Raw genomic sequence first — 18,642 nt, forward strand, 5'->3', positions numbered from 1 at the left:
AAAATAAAAAAAAAGTTTTCTTTAAAAAGTACAAAATATAAGAGTGTACATACATAATAAAAAGAGGAGTGTGCATGTTTTCCATTTCATAATCATACACAGGTTAAGAATCAATTTTCCACGCACATAAAATTGACTTTTTTTGCAATTACAATTCCAAACAAAACACACATTTTTCATACTTTATTGGCCAAATTTAGGAGCTTATTACTCTAAGGATGGCTATAAAAGGATCAGGTTCACAATGCTTCCTAAAAAAGCCTCAGAGAAACAATGAAAGATGCTGTTCCTACATGTGTACAGTTTACTACATGACCAGAGAGAATATGTGTTAAATAAAGAGGTGATAAATCAAGAAACAAAGGTTATTTGACTTTTCCTTTGAATAATAAAGTCTGTGTAACATTTAAAAACTGTGTAAAGTAATTTTTAGGCCTTTTTAGTTGTATTAAAAAAATCAGTCTACACACAACTGAACATCTGTGAGGGCACATTTAATGACATAACACACATGTTACGTGTTTTATGGTCTTATCGGTGTAATTTTCCATTATGGACTAGAGATACTGGGTCTGACATCAGGACAGGTGTGTCAGGACTGTTGTCAGCAGGCTGGTAACAGTTGCTCAGGTGACTGAAGCCAACTCCCCCTGCCGACAAACACAGAGTCCAGCCTACGTTCACTGTGGAGCTCAAACCTTCAGCTTCATTCAAACTGACAGCAGCAACAGCAGCAGCAGGCAGGTGTAATGGATTCACATCTTACTGACACACGTGTGGGGTTATTTCAGCGGGCTTTTGCGTATTTTCTTTAAAACAAAAAGACAAACTGATTTTATTGTACACAGAAAAAAAAGTCTGAATAGTTATGAATCGATTTGATGAATGGGGGTTCAAACCCAAGCAAATGGACCTGGAGGGGGATTTCTACATCGACTACGGAGCGGAGGAAATAACAGATTATCAAGACCCCAATGAACTTCTGGCTGCTTTGAAACAAAAGGAGGAAGAAGTTATTTTGGCAGCCCAGCTGGGAAACGCATTGCTCCTGGAAAACAGTCAGCTGAAAGATCAGAGCGACAAACTTCATGAACAGTACGCAGACAAGCTGGAGGTAAGAGCAATCTGTGTTTCTCTGCTGGGAAAGCGCTACTATAGTTTATAATGAAAGATGTGTGGCTCGAATTTATAGTTTCCTTTTATTTTCTCGACGTGTTTTCTGTTGTTTGAACATAAGTTTCCTGACTAAAGAAAGGACACAAAAACGTCGATAATAATAATGAGGTATCGGACTGTAGAGCAACTTTGGGGACACTGCAGAGGCTCAACATGTCTGGTTTATATTCAGAATACAAAATATACTCCACATACTGTATATCATATGGAGTGAATGCCAATATATAATTTCTTTTACATAATGTATGACAAAGCCTAGTTGATAATATGATAAACACAATCAGTTACAAGATTGTTTATTGTTGTATGTACTAATGACTAATGTACTATGTACTAATTTAAATATGCTATTTTTATTTAAAAAATAACACAATGTAAGACTTTTTGGAAAAATAATGTGAAAAAAAGAAAACACACCCACACTGCCAGGAACAGCTTTCTGTAAGTAAGTAACTTTACTGTAAGTTATGACCATACTTTCTGCAAATATTGATTTGTATGAACTGCGGTAGGCTACTATGTATGATTGAAATATCTCCAAATTCCTTGCAATGCATGTTAGTGTATTATGCACAGGAAATAGGTAATATTCCAGTTCTCTCAAACTCTTTCATTACTGTCCTGTTCTCAGTGTGATCAAGTTTAAGCTTTTTGCACTCATTGTTCTCATCCTTTGCTCTTTGAAATGCACCTCTTTCTTAAAAGGCACATCTATACTGAAATGTTATGCTTAACAATTGGTTATCATCATGAATCATAAAAAAAGGGGGAATCCTGTTGCTGCCGAATCAAACTGTAAGTTTTAAACTTCACCCTGAGGTCAGCAGTTCATTTCTAAAGTAATGCAAAGAGAAAACTGCAGTTACAGTATCAGCAGCAAGGGTCATAAATCTACTCAGGTCCCCTACATGCTCACACACTTTAAAAATGACTCAGTGGTGATGCTCAAAAATGTTTAACTGAAAGCCAGATCAATTCAACCTATCGGCAGTAGAGCCAGAGACTGCAGGTGAACTTGAGTCATCTGCAAACTTTTACGAGTGTTCTATATTTAGTGCAGTGATGAAGGTGTTGCTCACTGCACAGCATCACACAGCTGTTTATGACAGATGAAATGACGGCCTTGTTGCTTTACTCGAGGTGAATGCTGACGTCTCCTTCAGGAGCACAGGGCTAAATCTTATCAGGTGTGACGACTTAAGTCACAGTCTGGTAAAACTGGGATATTGGTTATGTAATAAAATATTCTGCAAAGTGATATAAAGATGTATATCTGTCAAGAATAAATAATACATGAAAAGTGATTTGACTTATCTGTAGTTAGACATGAATTAAATGCTGTAAATTCTTGGTGATGCTATTTTCATTCATTCAGATTCAAGCAGCCTCACATTACCCGTGATCCTTTGCAGAACTGAATGAGTCCTCCTGCTGCTTTTTGTGACTCAAATTCCTTTGAAAACAATGCGTTATTGTTGTAACATCCGGCTGCAACAAGCATCACATTTCCAGAGTAACACATACTTTTAATAGATTGAATAAACTTTAACTGTGATTTGACATATTTGACGTTGTGATCTGTGTTCTGTTGTCACCTGGTTAATGTTTTTCACCCCTTTTGTGTAGGAGCTGGAGCAGGGCAGGCATGAGCTGCGGCTCAAGCTGGAGGGCTGTCAGTCCCAGTGGGAGAGTCAGGTGGGGGACCTGGAGAGGGATGTGAGGGAGCTGAGCACCCAGGTGAAGCTTCTCACTCAGGCCCTCAGCGAGGCGGAGAGGGACAAGAGTCGAGCTCAGCTGGAACACAGCGAGCACACTCAGCGGATCCGGGAGCAGCTCAACACGGTGAGTCTCACACGTGGATAGCGGGCGATTTGTGGGGTGGTTGCAAATTTAATGTCATTCTGTCTGCATCAAAACATCTGAAGGTGATCTATACACATGAATAGGTAACTGACTCGCAGTGAAACAAACACCTGAGCTGCGGATCCAAAGCTGCAGGCTTGAGTCAGTCTAGATAAGAAGGGCTGTCATCCAATCCACACACTGAAACTCAGTGTTCTTTGTAAACACTCAGGTATCAGTCTGACTCAGGCTAGAACAACGCCAGACTCTCAGGCTGTTTATATGCTCAGAGCAAAGACAGAGTTTTCATCTGAGCAGCGGAAACAGACAAAGTAGCTATGAAAACAAAATCTTCAGGATGGAAACAATATGTAAACAAGAAGGGAGGGAAAGTTAATGCCTTGGCCTGATATTAGATCTAGGTCAGAGTGAGAAAAACATAGAAAAAGTTCAGGAAGATGCTGGTTTTACTACACGTCAACATATCTATTAAACAGGATCCAGATTATTAAGTAACTAAGTTAGCTTTTAACAAAGTGCTGCTTGGATGACTGTATGACATAATGGGTATAATCAGTGGAAATGTACAGCTGACTCCACATATATGTGTTCTAGTCAGATATTTATGATGTGCACTGTTTGATATGAAGAAAACGGCGTACAGTTATATCCAAACATTGAATCTGGGCCATATTTTTTGGCCTCTTATCAGTTAACATGAAAGGAGCTGATTAGATCACACAGCAGGACAACCTTGAGTCGCCCACAAGGACTTTTCCAGCCTGACAGAGAAGGGATTGTTTGTCTAAACACTACACTTGTGGCATTCCTCACAAGCGCCCCCCTTCACGGTGCAGTTACTCATGATGTCCCAAGCTTTCAAAGTGAACGGCAAACCTGAGCTTTGCAAAGTTAAAAATGAACCCAAACAGCTCTGTACACCCTCCCATGAGTCAAGGTTCACCGAATTAAGAACTTTGAACGTCTTTCTACCTCTGAGGGCAGACTGAGGGAGTTTCTGCGACAAACAGGCTCCCGAGAAGTTCAGGAAAAAGTCAATTTAGATAAAAAGGTGCTATCTCTGTTTGGGGCTGTTCAGGGAGAAGGAAGTGGAGAGAGCATGTTTTATTTGGCGGGCAGGCATCAGACATTGGTGGCTCTAGAGTGGACTATGAGTGGTTGTAAAAATCAGAAAAAAGAAACGAAGAAGTAGAGCGTTTAAGTGGGAAGAATCTCTTTACCAGACGTGGTGAAGGCTACTGCTGCTTTTGTGGGGTGTGTGTCACTGCCTGGTGTGGTGAGTTGTGTCTGTATTTCTCTGATAATGTGTGTGTTCGTACTGAAAGAGGAGATTTTGTTCTGTGTGTCCTGATCGGACTTCAGTAGTTTTTCAGGCAAGATTGAAGAATATGTTGTTTCTGTTGAATGATGAAGAAATATTTAAATATCTTACATTTTAGATCCTTTCTGTGTACACTAAGTGCTGCTTGGAGGTTGAGTTTGAATGTAAAGAAGTTCTAGCACGTTTCAAATTGCTTAAAACTCTAATATCCTAATCGTGAGAGTGTAACCTCAGAAAACCTGAGATAAAGAGTTCATCATTTACCTGCAACACAGCAAATCAAACCAGGCTCTCTGATGTAAGAGGAAAGATCCACTGCATCCTGGTACAGTTGAGGAAGCGGCTGCATAAAAACAATGTTGACTTGTGCCAGATTGTCACATGGTTCAACTGTTCAAACAGCAGCTGAAGTGCAGGAAAGTAGGTGTCAACATATCAGGGCGTGTCAAGTGATGTCAGTGTGTTTTTCTTGTGATTACTTTACAAATGTGAGAACACTTGAGTTAAGCATTAATGATTTGATCCTGAGTTTGATACTGTCACTTCGTCAATTAATTACTTGACTGAGTTTAATGAAGGAAGTTCCAGGCATCCTCTAAATGTTTAACTAGGGCTGATTTTAAAAATCCCAGGAGTCAAAAGATAATGATATAATTTCCACTGAAGGAAAGAAAAATGAGAATAACACATTTTGTAGGTTTGTAGTTTCACTCTTGTGCAATAAAACTGGAAATTTGGATATAAACACATAGTGGAAAAGAAATGCCAGACTGGAAAAGGGAGTATTATTATAGGCTGATAAGCTGGAAATACTGATAATATTTGATTAACATGTTACCGAAAGTAAATTGAGTACATTTGGTTTGGACCTGTGTCAAGTTAAATTAAGTATAAACTGATAGCTGAGCTTCACAGTATTTCTGTTTACATCAGTCACGATAAGCTGGGCCACAGTCGATATTGAATCAGACTTATCACACTTCTCCACAAAGAACATTTGTGGTTAGACTTTGCAAAATAAGATCAGTTGAGCATAGCAGACGCCTAGTTGCCAGTTGATTAGATACAGTGAGCATGGTTGAAAGATTGCATTGTTCATTTTTTGATTAAACTGTTCAGAGAGGTGTTGATTCACCTTTTATTTCTCTTTCAAAATATGTAAATGTTCATGCTGTTCAGGCAGCACATCCAAAGTTTCACCGATGATGGAGCCTATTGGTTTGTTGAGCAGTATAACATGAATCAATACTTGCAGACACATTTCATAAAGAAATAAGCAATACTCCTTTAATTACATAAGAAAAATAATGATTAAACAAAATGTAAACAGAGCTGCAATGATCAGTAGATCATATCTGTTACTATTTTGATAATCGATTTGTCATTGTCATTTTTTAAAGCAAAAATTACCAAATTGTTTTGGTTTCTACTTCTCAAATGTGAAGATTTAATGATTTTCTGTGTTGTATGTGATAGTAAACTGAATATCTTTAGGTTTGGACCATTCCACAGACAAAATAAGACAAGTAAGTAATTAGATATAAGAACAGCCTTCCAAAACTCTGTTTAGAACACATCAAAAGTAAAAGGAGCCATTACCTTTTAATGGTATTTAATATTGTGTAAGTTATTTATATCAATAAAATGTAGATAACATATTTGGTGTTTTGGTCTTCTCTGTGTCTGATTAACAGCTGAAAAAGACATTAACTCTTCAACTCCTGCTTACCACCTAGTGTTGAACGATCACTTTCCCCGGCCGTGGATCACAGGTTGTTACTGGTTGACTGTGACAAATCCGTCACTGTGAATTTCCGTTATTGTAAAAGGAGACGCCTGCATTGAAGCAGACCCCCCCTGTGACCTCTGCTCCCTCTGCTAGCGTCACAGACAAAGAGGGAAAGACATATACATTGCAGTGAAATATAAATCTTTCATTTGCTCCTTTGATGTTGCCCCTCATACCCAAACATCCCATCATCCCGAGGGAAAGCCATCTTTTCTGCACGCTCCCTGAGGGCCTCGGCTATAGCTTGGGTAGTCAGCTGCTGGATGCCTTTGCGTGTGGACTTGGGGACGGCCTGAGGCTTAGGGGGGGCAGGGGGAACATGTGAGGGGATATCATCTCAGGCTTTGTGTCTCTACCAAATGGAGCGTCCTCTTTCCACCCCATTTTCTGGTGATTCTCAGTGGGTTGCCAGCTCTATTGTGGAAGGGGGCCCTTGTTGATGAGACTCCTGGATACAAGCTTCTCCTCCTCCTTGTGTGTTTGCATGCTATGTTTTGTTTTTGTCCATCAGTGCCTTCTTTACTCTCGTCACAGACACACACACACACACACACACTTCCCAGTAATATTAGCCATCACGTCTGCCTCACTTCCTCTGTACGAACACATACACACAATCTGGCCTCTCCGCTCTACCCTCCAGATTTCCAAGTTTTTACCCTCTGACACATGGTTGCCTAATGTGGCATGATGATGTCACAGACAAGACCAAGATGCCCTCTGCTCCATTTGGCGTAGGGGCAGGCCTTTCATCTTGTATTATGTGGCTGTGATGGGACCTGACAGGGGCCCGCCGAAATGCTGAGTAAGGGGAACTAAGGGTCCCAGACCAGGAGGGGAGGGGAGAAGGGGATTGGGAGGGCAGCAGGTTGGTGCGTTCACTGGGGCTTCAGAACTGGCACAGCAATATCCCACAGATCCCTGAATTGAATTGCAATATTATTTTGCATTTGAGAAAGCCTGTAAAAATGATTGAGAAAAAAAAAGATGAGAAATCATCATTTATGAGAAATCATCATATGACATGTGGTTTGTCCGTTTTTTCCTGTTGTTTTGCTGGAGCAAGGTTCAAAGGAGCCATGTTGCTTTTTGTTCAGTCAGTACTTCCCAGCTTCTTTGGCTTGTGACCCCTTAAAAGTGCCTTGTAGAGTTTTCTTGTAAACAAACTTAAAAGGATATGGTTGGCAATATTCTGTATTTATCTTATTGTCAACAAATCTCATGTGGAGGGGGGAATAGAAATTTCTGTAGAATATATTTTCTGTCATATTTCTTTAATCATCTTGTTACTCTTCAGATTTGTTTTTGGGGCCCCATCAGATATCCTGACCTCCAGTTTGGGAGTTACAAAAACACACTGTAGCCACTCACAGCAAAGAAAAAACATCTCTGAGTCTCTTTCTGCTGCAGGGCCAACAGCAAAACAATACCAATCCCAATTTTAGACACCTAATCCCACCTTTCAGCCAGGTTCTCATCTGTGTCTACTTTACACGACTTTATCCACACAGAGCAATCTCCTGCTATATATCAAGTTATTTTTAGATTTAGATTTAGATTTAGATTGTGGTCTCAATGCTCTTAAACCTCGTGCCTCGAGCAAACTTTGTTTTTGAGTTTCAGGTTGACCAGTACACACGTTTGATTCCACCAGTTGTAGTCGTGGTTCGATTTCTGGCTGTGTGTATTTTTTTCTTTTCTCATATCTCTCTGTGACCCCTCCTCCTTTTCCTCTCTTATTGTCTGAAAGTAAAGAAGGTGCACAATGAAGGCTACCCTGCCAATTGTACTCATTCAACACTACACCTGTGAATCTCATGTGTCCGTGTATGTGTGTGTGTCTGCTGTTTTGTAGGCAATGGAGGTGGAGAGGGCCATGTCCACTGAGCTGCAGACTCTGAAACAGGAGCTCCAACAAAAAGGAAGCCACAACCGACCACAGGACGAGGAGCTGATAAGTGCTATGAGGGAGCAGGTAAAAAACATGAACATACACAGCATATGTACCACAAAATTTTAACACTAAATTGATGGTTTAATAAAGTGTTTATGGTCTGGAGAGCACCATGTACTCACACGGACCGGATGACCAGAACAATCTGCTCTCATATCATATTTTCTGTTAAACGTGTTGATTGTGTTGCATTTACATAATTTACAGAGCAACATGTTTTTCTTTAATTAACTTTATCAATACATAAAGAATATAATGCCACTTGAAAGGAATCTAACAGTAAGTCCTGGAAGAACATGTAGCATTCTCCGATATTTTTGATTACTTTTATCTCCAAAAAGGAGAAGCAAAAGAACATTCTCATATTAAATGAAGAAAAGTTTCTTTTTACACTTTTACACAACAGTATCTTATTCAGGGAGAATAAAATCAGAGAAAAACACCTTTCCTAACACTCACAGATATCCACGCTGGTGGGCAGATGGGGTGTTATGCACAAGGACATGTGGATTTGGAAATAGATAAGTCAGTGGGAGTTTAGCTTTTTCAGTGAAAAAGATTAATAATCTATGTTTGTGTGTGTTTATTCAGGTGTTGCGTCTCACCCAGAAAGAACAGGTGCTGGAGGAGCGTTTGGAAAGCGTGTGTCAGGAGAACGCTGAGCTGAGGGCGAGCTTGGCCTCTTTACACACACGTCTGGCCCTGCATGACCAACTCAACCAGCAACACAGCCAGCAGGTACACACACACACACACACACACACACACATAGATCATGGTCACTTTTAAGGACATTACATAGACTTTACATTAATTTCTTGGAGACTTTCCCTAAGCCTAACCATAACCACTCACCCAAAAATAAGCTTTTTCCCAATTGGGGACACAGCTTTTGTCTACCATTGGACAAGCCGTCCCCAATTAACTGGTCCTAAGTTTGAAATTTGTTCCCAAAAATAGCCTAGGACAGACAGACAAATGAACACACTGTGCATTCACACAAAAACATGAGCATCCCTCTTTCTTCAAAGTAAATACACACTGATTAGTGTTCATTGTAGCAGCAGGCAACACAAAAACAGCACAGTGTGGCTGGAGTATGAATGAACGAGCCTCAATAACAAAAGGGATTTTCTGCTCCCTGCCCGGCTGACTGGGTTTCGGCGGGATTGTGGAAAGCATTGCTAAACAATCACTTCATCCCCGTCATTGTAACTTTCACCCGCAATTCTGGATTCCGCTCGTGTTCGTTTGGTTTCATGTTGTGCTGGAGGCTGGAATCTGGCACGTCAGGATTTCTGTCATGCTGAACACTAGTAAGAGTGTTTAAAACAAGTGTCTCATGACAGCTTGTTAAAATACACCCATGGCCTTGGGTAAAAGCACACATCACAACCATCTCTCTGTTGGTTATCAATATAATTTATTAGGATACATGACGTTGTCTTCTCCTAATCCCGTTCAGTCGTTGAACCTCAGCCTTGTGTTTGTGTCTATGTTAGTCTGAGTGTGTTAATACGTGTTTGTGTGTGTGTGCTTGTTCCTCCTCGTGTCTTCAGCTATCGGAGGCGTGGCAGGAGGTGGAAGCGGCACGGGATCGCTCACAGCGGCTGCAAGCCCAAGTGGAGGAGCTTCAGGAGGAGCTGTCCCTGCAGGAAGCCAGGAGTCACGGAGATGCCTCCCTGCTGTCCGAGCTGGAGAGCAGCCTGGACACGGCAGGACTGGGAGTTTGCAAAGAAGAGGTACCAAAGCAGCGGGTAGATAGCGAACCATTTAACACAGTCAGACCACCATTTGTTAAATCATTAATGCCAGAACAGGAAGTAGATTTGTCTAAAATCTTGTCAGTGAGATTAAAAACAGAAAAAATGTGTATATATACAGTAAATATGTCTTGGTATGTGTATTTCCAGAGGAAAGAAGAGTGATTGACCTTTTCCTGTGTTGGATTTGGGGAAATGAAAGGATGAGAAATAATGATGCATAACATAGTGAAAATATCCATCTAATCAGATGCATGACTCTAAAAAATCTGTATAAATACAAGACAGACACATAAAATGGGCAAAGCAAAGACTGGATAGGGAAAAAAAGAAAGAAAGAGAGAAATGTGTAGTTTTTGTCGTTAATTAATGTAGTTTCAGTCATCTTTGCAATATACATGCAAAGGATAATTCAATTTAAATATACTAATACAATATTGTATACAGTATGCTGGAAAATTCACACTGTCTTTGTAACTTTCAGGCATCAAAATGCATTAAAATGTTTAAAGTGAATTCTCAGTAATTAGGGAATTAAGACAAAAGAGAGATAATAGAGGATATACAGTATATATCTTCTGTCACCATATAAAGATAAAAGTATATATACTACCCACTCCAAGCAGTGGGTGACAGTGCATGAAAAATATTTCAAATTATTCCATTGGGTTATTGTATAAAACGAAAGTAAGTTCATGCATTTAAGTAGGAAATACTAAGATTATCGGAACAATACAATGAACACAACAGGGCATGTTATGAGGCGGTGAAGCTGTAAATCCAGCGAAGTACTCTAACTCAAACAAACACTGGAGGTCTTTTGTGACTTTATCTCCATGCTGTGGTTGGCAAGTGCTGGTTTCAGACTTTTCTATTCTAGTCTTCCCCACAATGATTCATGTGTGTTTAAAGGGGAAATGTATGTTCCTGTGATGACTGGAAACAAGAGTATTAAACAAAGTCTTTCTTAAAAGATGTATGAGATCTCACAATTATGGTGCCACCAAGATTTATAATTTTAATTTAGAGAAACGTGTATATGTAAAATGTTAGATTGAAGCACAGTAGCTGTTTCTGCAGAGAGCAACGTGATGACAGGACATTTTGTTCAAGTTCTCTGTGTGACTTTTGTTTGAGGCAAGGACACTGTGCGACGAGAGGCTGCAAAGTTTCTGAGTTTCAAAGCGAAGACACCACAAAGGAACATTAGATAAGCAGTGCTGCAGCAGAAAACAGAGAACAGAGAACAGAAAAATCCTCTAATTCTCACTATCTGGGTATCTAGTGTTATTGTTTTGTTCCAGCAGGAAAATGTGATGTATAACTGCACCTGTGAGTCATTCATGACATTTCCTGTTTGTCATAACCACATTGTAGTAGAGTTTCCTTGATGTGGACCTTTCGGCGCATGTGTACATCTCTGTCTGTAACCTTATCAAAAAATATAATACAATTATCCCTTTTACCATATTTAAATAAAGCTGTTATCATCAGATCGGTATCATCATGTTATAAAATTGGCTCAAGGAAGTTACACAGAGTAATGAGGTAATGCTTGCACCTCCCATTGTGTAAATATACAGTAGGTTGCTCATTATGTGACGTGTGTGGAGAGAAAATATGGTGTCTTGAAAGGAAAAGGTGAAAAGATAGACCTTGTTTCTTCGCAGGGGTGGCTTACTTTTTATTAAAACTTCTGAAACATTAGCTCTTTCAATGTAGGCCAAATGTACATTAACAGCCTCCAAGGTATACCAGCTTTGTCATGAAAATAACCCGCAAAGTAACTTAACAAGTCTCACATTGTAGCTGCTTTAAAAGTAAAAGTAAACATGCCCTCTCTGCTGTTTATCTTAGATAACGCAAGAAATGGGGTCCATCCTTCGGTTACTGCTACCACTGACCCAGGAGATGAACAGTGCTGGAAGATCAGAGAACATAGATCAACAGGTCGACCTGCAGGCCATGTTGCATAGACTGAAGGGAGTGGCCCAAACTCTGGCACAGACATCCAGCCCTCAGGTGAGCAACAGACACATAAAATGAACAAATGGGACAGAACAGGATATGCTAACAAAAGGCTGACCTTGTTTCCTCATATCAAACGAGGACTGAATGAATGAATTAACTAAATAAATAAAGCCTAGAAACACTGGTGTATATCAACTGTATCGTATGACATTTTTATACACATTTTGTGGAAAAGTTGACAAAAGTTAAAATTGATTTAAAATGTTTTCACATAATATTATTCTTGTTGATAGAGAGCCTTGCACCCCGAAAATGTAGGTTTCATCATCCAGAAAAAAGAGCAGCTGTACTCAAAGTCAGTGATCCATAAAGTAGCGTCCTCACATACCATATTCATCAGTTTGTTCACAGTCGGCCTATCTGCCCTCTAGTGGCTCCTAGTAGGTACAACACTGTCCTCAAACAAGACACTGAACTAAACTGTGGAACTGTGTATGGTTGTCAATGAATCTTTACAATTGATAGGCTTTCATTTGCTGTGAGTGAGCATATACAATTGTCCAGTTGTGGCTCACGGTGTTTGTAGGCCATTCAGACGAGTAACGTGCATTTAACACTGTAACTAAATATTCCCGACCTGCCACTTCCTCCCTCCGAGCACCATGCATGTAGGCCAATACAACAGAATCTCTTTTCGGTGTAAATCTCTGTGAAATGCACGGCCGACACCTGATCTCTTTGTTAATGTGTGTGTCCCAGGAGCTGAATCCAGCTTTTGTCGACAGGACCGGTGATCAGTGTGGGAATCCGAGTGCAGCACAAGAGCTGAGAGATCAGGTAACCTAGTGATGAACGGATACGTCTGTCGGGTAGGGGGGGTGCCGTTGGTGAGCCATTATGAGAGGATTTGGCTTTGCTGGTACTGACCTTACTGCTGTTACTGTAGTCAATTTTAGTATCATCCTTGGAGGGTATTTTTTACCTGGAAATACACTTCCATCTAATGAAACATCTGGAGGTTTTTTAGAGGGTTGGGTTTGATTCTCTTCACAGAAGTAAGACATTTGCAGCTTTTATTAGCAGGAATTCATAATGGACTCTATGACATAAAAAAAGTTTTCTTTTAGCTCAACTCTGGGCTTTGGCACAACATCCAAATGAGCTTATTCGCATTCACAAATTACACTGAAATGTATTTTTATTAAATCACATTTTTCAATCTTGTGTTAAATATGCAGTAATTTGCCGACTTAGGTGCAACACCAGTGTCTTTACAGTGGTTTAAGCAGATAAATGAGCTGTGGTGTAAACACAGTTGATGTTTTCCTCCTCCAGAACATCCAGCTGCAGCAGGAGAACGCTGAAATGAGGCAGAAGCTGCAGAGTTTACAGGAGCAGGCTGAAGTTGCCCAACAGGCCATCAGAGACCGAGATGAAGCCATAGCCAAGTGAGTCGTCCTTCTTGATCAATAATCTCAATGCAGTATCCGTATATTCGGATGCCTTTGACAGCAATTTTGTTCATGTGTTTTACAAGAATTGACGGTTATCTAGATTAATTCTGTTGGGTTGAACATTCAGAAAAAATTAATACGTAACTGTCAGATGAACAAAACAAGAAAAAATAATGTATTGCACTTTTTGTATAGCTATTGATGTAGCCATGGTAATTAGTTTTTACCTGTGATGACGTCTTGAGTGTATATATTTCTTGGGTGTAAATGTGACGTTTCTGAAGAAGTTTCATCATTTCTTGGTAGGAAAAACCTGATGGAGGTTGAGTTGGTCCGAAGTAAAAATGACATGATGTCATTGAACAACCAATTATTAGAAGCCATCCAACGTAAACTGGAGCTGTCACAGGAACTGGAGGCCTGGCAGGTGCGGTGTTTTTACCTCTGTAAATCCTTTTCGTCTGTCCTTTCCAGTCTACTCTGTCTTCTAAACCATGTAGTCATTACGTCTTTAAATCCGTCTCCTGCTTTATAAAAATCCTCAATCCACACATTCATCTGCACAATCATTGATGAAAAATCACTTTTTGAAGCACACTATCGCCAGTTTTAGTCATAATTTGACAATACAGAAGAAGGATGTGTCTCAGTTTGGTGTCCTCAGTGGGAGGTCATGGACAGACGCAGCCATATCTCTCTCAGCCCTGTCAGTTTAGAGGAATATGAACGGCAGGTGTCCCTGTCTGTGAGCCCTTCTGCTGCTGAGTCATTATGCCAAGCTGAGCCATCTGCCAGAGGGTCTGATCTCTGGTGCTTTGATGAAGATAATGCAGTTAATATTTTGACCAAAACACTGATTAGTGCTCTGGAGATATTATGTTTGTTAGCTGAAAGCAAAAATATTCTTTCTCCATCCTGACAGGCTACAATTTGCTTTGAAAGAGTTTGAAGGCTATAATCAGTTTAAAATATCGCAATGGATTTCTACCACAGGATTTAAATCCTAAAAAAATTGTGTATTCTGCACAGGGCAAGTCAAATGTTTGTAGAAGTGTCATGTGTGTGCAGATACAAACTGGTATTACCAACAATATATAAATGACATATGATACACAGACATCAGTCTAGAAACTCTGCATTTACAGACAAAAGAAACACATATGGAGCGATATATTCAGAAATGTAATACACATAAATGTGCAGGAATATCTTCAAGTTAAATACAGATGAGATAGACTGAGTAGGACTGCATAGATCATGGAGGCAATTTAATTAAGCACTTATAATGGACAGAAGACACTATTCCTTTGATTCATTTTGTTGATTGACACGTTTTTCAAAAAATAAAAAATGACAAAACGGCAGCAAAACTGTTGGAATATAAGAATGGTCTTTATTTATGGTTTCATCATGAACCAAGGAGTACAGGAAAAACTCCACTGATTTAGTATTGCACTATAACATTATTGGACTCATTATTGACAGTTAAACCAGAGATATTGTTGTTTTTATTCAATGCGTTGTTTGTCCTCGTCAAATCCATTTTCAAGCTTGTAGTGTTCAGATTTAACTGCAACAAAACAAGCTCTAAGTGCAGCTTTTATGTGACGGTTGCCTATTTACAATATTTACAGAGCAACATTAGCACCTGATGAATGTAAGACCAATATTGACTCTGCTTTTAGCACCATACTGAGTCTCTGTTCATTAACTTGCGGCTCATTGTCTGTTCCTCCTCACCTTTCCTCAGGACGACATCCAAATCATCATCAACCAGCAGCTCAGGTCCCAGCAGCAGTCGGAGCAGCCTCAGAAGAAGCCCACCTCCAATGGCATGTCCTTTTTCCGTAGGCCCAGCAAGGCAACTGCTACCTGGACACACCAGTCGTCATCCTCTTCCACCTGGAGTTCAGATGTTAATCAGGACAAAGCCCAGTCCCCCTGGAGGGACTGGTTAAGACGGGGAAAAGGAGCGCAGTATGGCAAATAACGGACAGAACGCAAGAAGATGTAGAACCAGGAGAAAAGGAAGGAGGGAGGTCCCAAGTGGAGCTTCTTGCTTATCATGTATGGTGAAAAGGAGCCATAAAGACACTTGTAATTCAGTGATGAACAACAGAGCCACTACGGACAAAGACTTGTCAGACAGGCACTTACATAAATACATTTCATTGAGAGGCTGAGCCTTCTTAAAGATCTAAACTGTGACAAACTGGAACACTAGCATTTTTTTCTGCATTTTCAGTATACAGTGACAGGAAGTTTGCTTGAGACTGTAAATATTGTGCCTTATATTGTAATATTCGTAATATTGTGAATGTGTTTATGTTTGAGACTTTATACGGTGTATATGATAGGTGTAGATCACTGGAGAGTATTTGTCCAGATAATTTAACTACACAGATTAAAGAAGAAAGAGATCAAACCGTTCATTTGTAATTGTACTGTCTTTCCATACCAAGTTGGATATGAGAAGTTACATTTTTTACTGTCTGTTTCAGATGCTAAATATGTAAGAAGAAAAAAACATTGATTGTTTATGAAAACACTGCAGACACACACTGCAGAAGCTGTTATTTTTATAATTTCTTTTTTATTTCGTTTTTTGTTAAAACCGAATGTTCTCTGAATGATCACTTGGTGGAGTGAGTGTGTACAGCGAGGCTTTGACCTGTAAATCAGTGTTCAGTATTGAAGCTGCTTAGTTTAAACAGTGTTTACTAAGCTGACTGACTCACTACATCTGGAATGATTGCTGCATTATTTCATAAAATATTAAAAACTCTTTTCCAGCCTCTGTATTTCTACATGTCTGGTCAAAATGCTAATATGAGCAACTGGAAAACAGAGAGTTGGTTATTGTTTTTCATTAGACAACACATGAAAGTATACATTCAAAGTGGTGAAAGCTTCGGTGGTAACAGCATATTTGAACAGGATACTGTAAGCGCTCGACTGGTAAAAAGGAACATCAATAAAGTAAGCCCTCTGGGAGATTTTGGTCCAGAAAAGGAAAGGTTTGTGTTTCTTTTCACCTATTTGTCCTATTAATACATTTTGACCAGCATAACAGAAAAATGTCTTCAATATAGCAATTAAATAGGATTTGAACCTGTACAATCCGAGATGCAGCACTGACCCGAGGATAAACATGAGGTTTGTTGGATGTAGTCAGTACACATATTAAAGATTCAGTGATATAATAAATAAAGCTTCTTTACTTTTTGTGTTGCAGCCATTTAACACCGACTTTAACCACAAGATACACATAACATCTAGTGTTGAATTTTAAAACTTTTGGCAGAATTGAAGAAATTATTGAATTGCAGACATCTCATTTAATTTACGAGGTTAAAGTAAACTTTTTACTGCCTTGTAGAACTGAATGGCCAAAACTTGTCAGCAGGGAGTTGATGACGGATAGCAGTGATACAGAGATTACTTCACCATGTGCTGAAATTGCTGGTTTACAAAGTTAATCTCCACTATATGAACTGTCAGTTTACTGTTTTGCGGGAAAAAGGCTTAAATTAATTTAAATTCCTGTAACACTACACATTTCAAGACACTCCTCTCAATGATTTTTACTCACAAACACTCACAGATTACCTTATCACTATGTTGGGTTCCTGCTGGAATGTACTGAGTAAACTTATTCATTACTTGTGAAAAACTGATTGTGAAACACTGGTACTTTGAGTCCTGAAAACAGCATTAACTGGCTGTAGGATAAAAAAAATGTGGAAAGAGTGTTTGGTAGCAAACACAGTGTGTGTGAGTTATAACATCCCACCCGTGGTACAAGCAACACCTACAGAATGTATATTACAAGAAATGTATTTTTAATTTCATAAACACTCTGATAAAGAACAATGGAGGGAGCATCAGGTGATCAGGACAGACCCAGTCAGAGCTGCAGTCTGCTGCTGCCCTCTGCTGATGGTCAAAAGACATTACAAGCTTGAAATCACAGTTCAGTCAGATATTATACAATAACTGACCTCTCCACTCACACCATGTTTCACATTTGAGATTAAAAAGGGAAGAAAGAAGTTATGAGCAGCTCCATATTCTTATTAAAGTAAAAGTAGTGCTTTGGTCCCTCTGACTGATATATTATTATAAATGACATCATTAGATTATTAATAGTGAAGCATCAGTGTTAGAGCAGCATGTTACTGTTGTAGCTGCTGGAGGTGGAGCTAGTTTACACTACTCTATATACAGTTAGCTAGTTTAGTCCAGTGGTTCCCAACCTAGGGGTCGAGCCCCTCCAAAGGATCAGCAGGTAAATCTGAGGGGTCATGAGATGATTAATGGGAGAGGAAAGAGGAAAAAAATAATCTATTTTCAGCATTTATTTTTTTCTCTAATCTTTGATTTTTGGTGAAATATTGGATCATTTGAACATTTATTGAAACAAGACCATGTGAGAAGTTTAGAGGGGAAAATAAAATCCCTATTTAGTGGAGCTGTTAACAACTCATCATGGCCAGATCTACCATATGGGCCCTTGGGCTTTTTTTTTGGGTCAGGCTCTACAGAAATATGAAGGCTTGATCAGTTCTCTTGATGTTGATAATTATGGTCACTGTCAGAAACCTAGTGTGTCCAAAACAAAATATGTGAGTTAAATGTGAGTTAAACACTCCTGTCCACCCGACAGGAGTGTTTTCCAATTAGACTAAAATAAAAGCTGTTTGGGGGACATGAGGTTTGGTGCCCAGGGGCTCCTTGAGGTACTAACCCAGGCTTGCATATCATAGACATATGAAATGTGACCATTTTTTAAATTTCTGCTCATCCCTTTTTGACCAGGAAAAAGTAAAACAGTTTGTACTTCAATTTAATCTTTTGTAATTTAAAATGAAAATAAAATAAACACTCAGTTTTGTGTTTTTCAATACTCGCTCCTGAAAAAACAAACAAAAGCAAATCGAATGACCAAAAGATACACGGACCGAAATCACTGGTTTACACTGTATTGTAATGTGTTTGTGTTAAATCTTCATCTGAAGTCACTAAAGCTGTCAAACAGGTGTAATTGAGTAGAAAAGTACAATATTTCCCCTCTGAAATGTGGTGGAGTGGAAGTATAAAGTAGCATCACATGGAAATACTCAAGTTAGTTACAAAATTACTTAGCATTGTACAGTACTTAACTGAACATATATAAAACATTTTAATTTTTTATTAAACATAAACAATATATACAAAAAAATCTGTTCACTTGCAGGGCATTGTATGTTTCATTCTCATTAGGAGCTGAGCCCCCCTAAAGGTCTGATCCTAGAATCGCCCCAGGCTCCTAATGAGAGTTTAACATACAATGCCCTACAAGTGTTCAACCC

At 39.3% G+C, this 18,642-nt stretch overlaps 1 protein-coding gene across 2 annotated transcripts; it reads left to right on the plus strand.

Annotated features, from left to right (window-relative positions):
* The first annotated feature begins 732 nt into the window (after positions 1–732).
* Positions 733–16,287, plus strand: si:ch211-235m3.5 (BICD family-like cargo adapter 1). Of its 2 annotated transcripts, none has more exons than XM_062419280.1 (10): positions 733–1,114; positions 2,803–3,018; positions 8,005–8,124; positions 8,695–8,841; positions 9,663–9,860; positions 11,724–11,888; positions 12,597–12,674; positions 13,173–13,285; positions 13,598–13,718; positions 15,042–16,287. In XM_062419280.1, exons 1-10 carry the CDS (start codon positions 869–871, stop codon positions 15,279–15,281), a joined length of 1,644 nt encoding a protein of 547 aa, XP_062275264.1. In that variant the 5' UTR covers positions 733–868; the 3' UTR covers positions 15,282–16,287. The 2 variants fall into 2 exon arrangements, with proteins under 2 accessions (XP_062275264.1, XP_062275265.1); XM_062419281.1 differs by having other exon boundaries at positions 9,663–9,845.
* Positions 16,288–18,642: the final 2,355 nt, after the last annotated feature.

Source organism: Scomber scombrus, chromosome 5, assembly GCF_963691925.1.
Source record: "Scomber scombrus chromosome 5, fScoSco1.1, whole genome shotgun sequence".
Taxonomy (NCBI): domain Eukaryota; kingdom Metazoa; phylum Chordata; class Actinopteri; order Scombriformes; family Scombridae; genus Scomber; species Scomber scombrus.

What these genes read in the sequence shown, in the direction of transcription:
- si:ch211-235m3.5 (XM_062419280.1), top strand. Translation starts at nt 869, where the DNA reads ATGAATCGATTTGATGAATGGGGGTTCAAACCCAAGCAAATGGACCTG. An exon ending in TAAGTGCTATGAGGGAGCAG is followed by an intron (nt 8,125 to 8,694) that starts GTAAAAAACATG and finishes GTGTTTATTCAG; the next exon opens with GTGTTGCGTCTCACCCAGAA. An exon ending in ACCAGCAACACAGCCAGCAG is followed by an intron (nt 8,842 to 9,662) that starts GTACACACACAC and finishes TCGTGTCTTCAG; the next exon opens with CTATCGGAGGCGTGGCAGGA.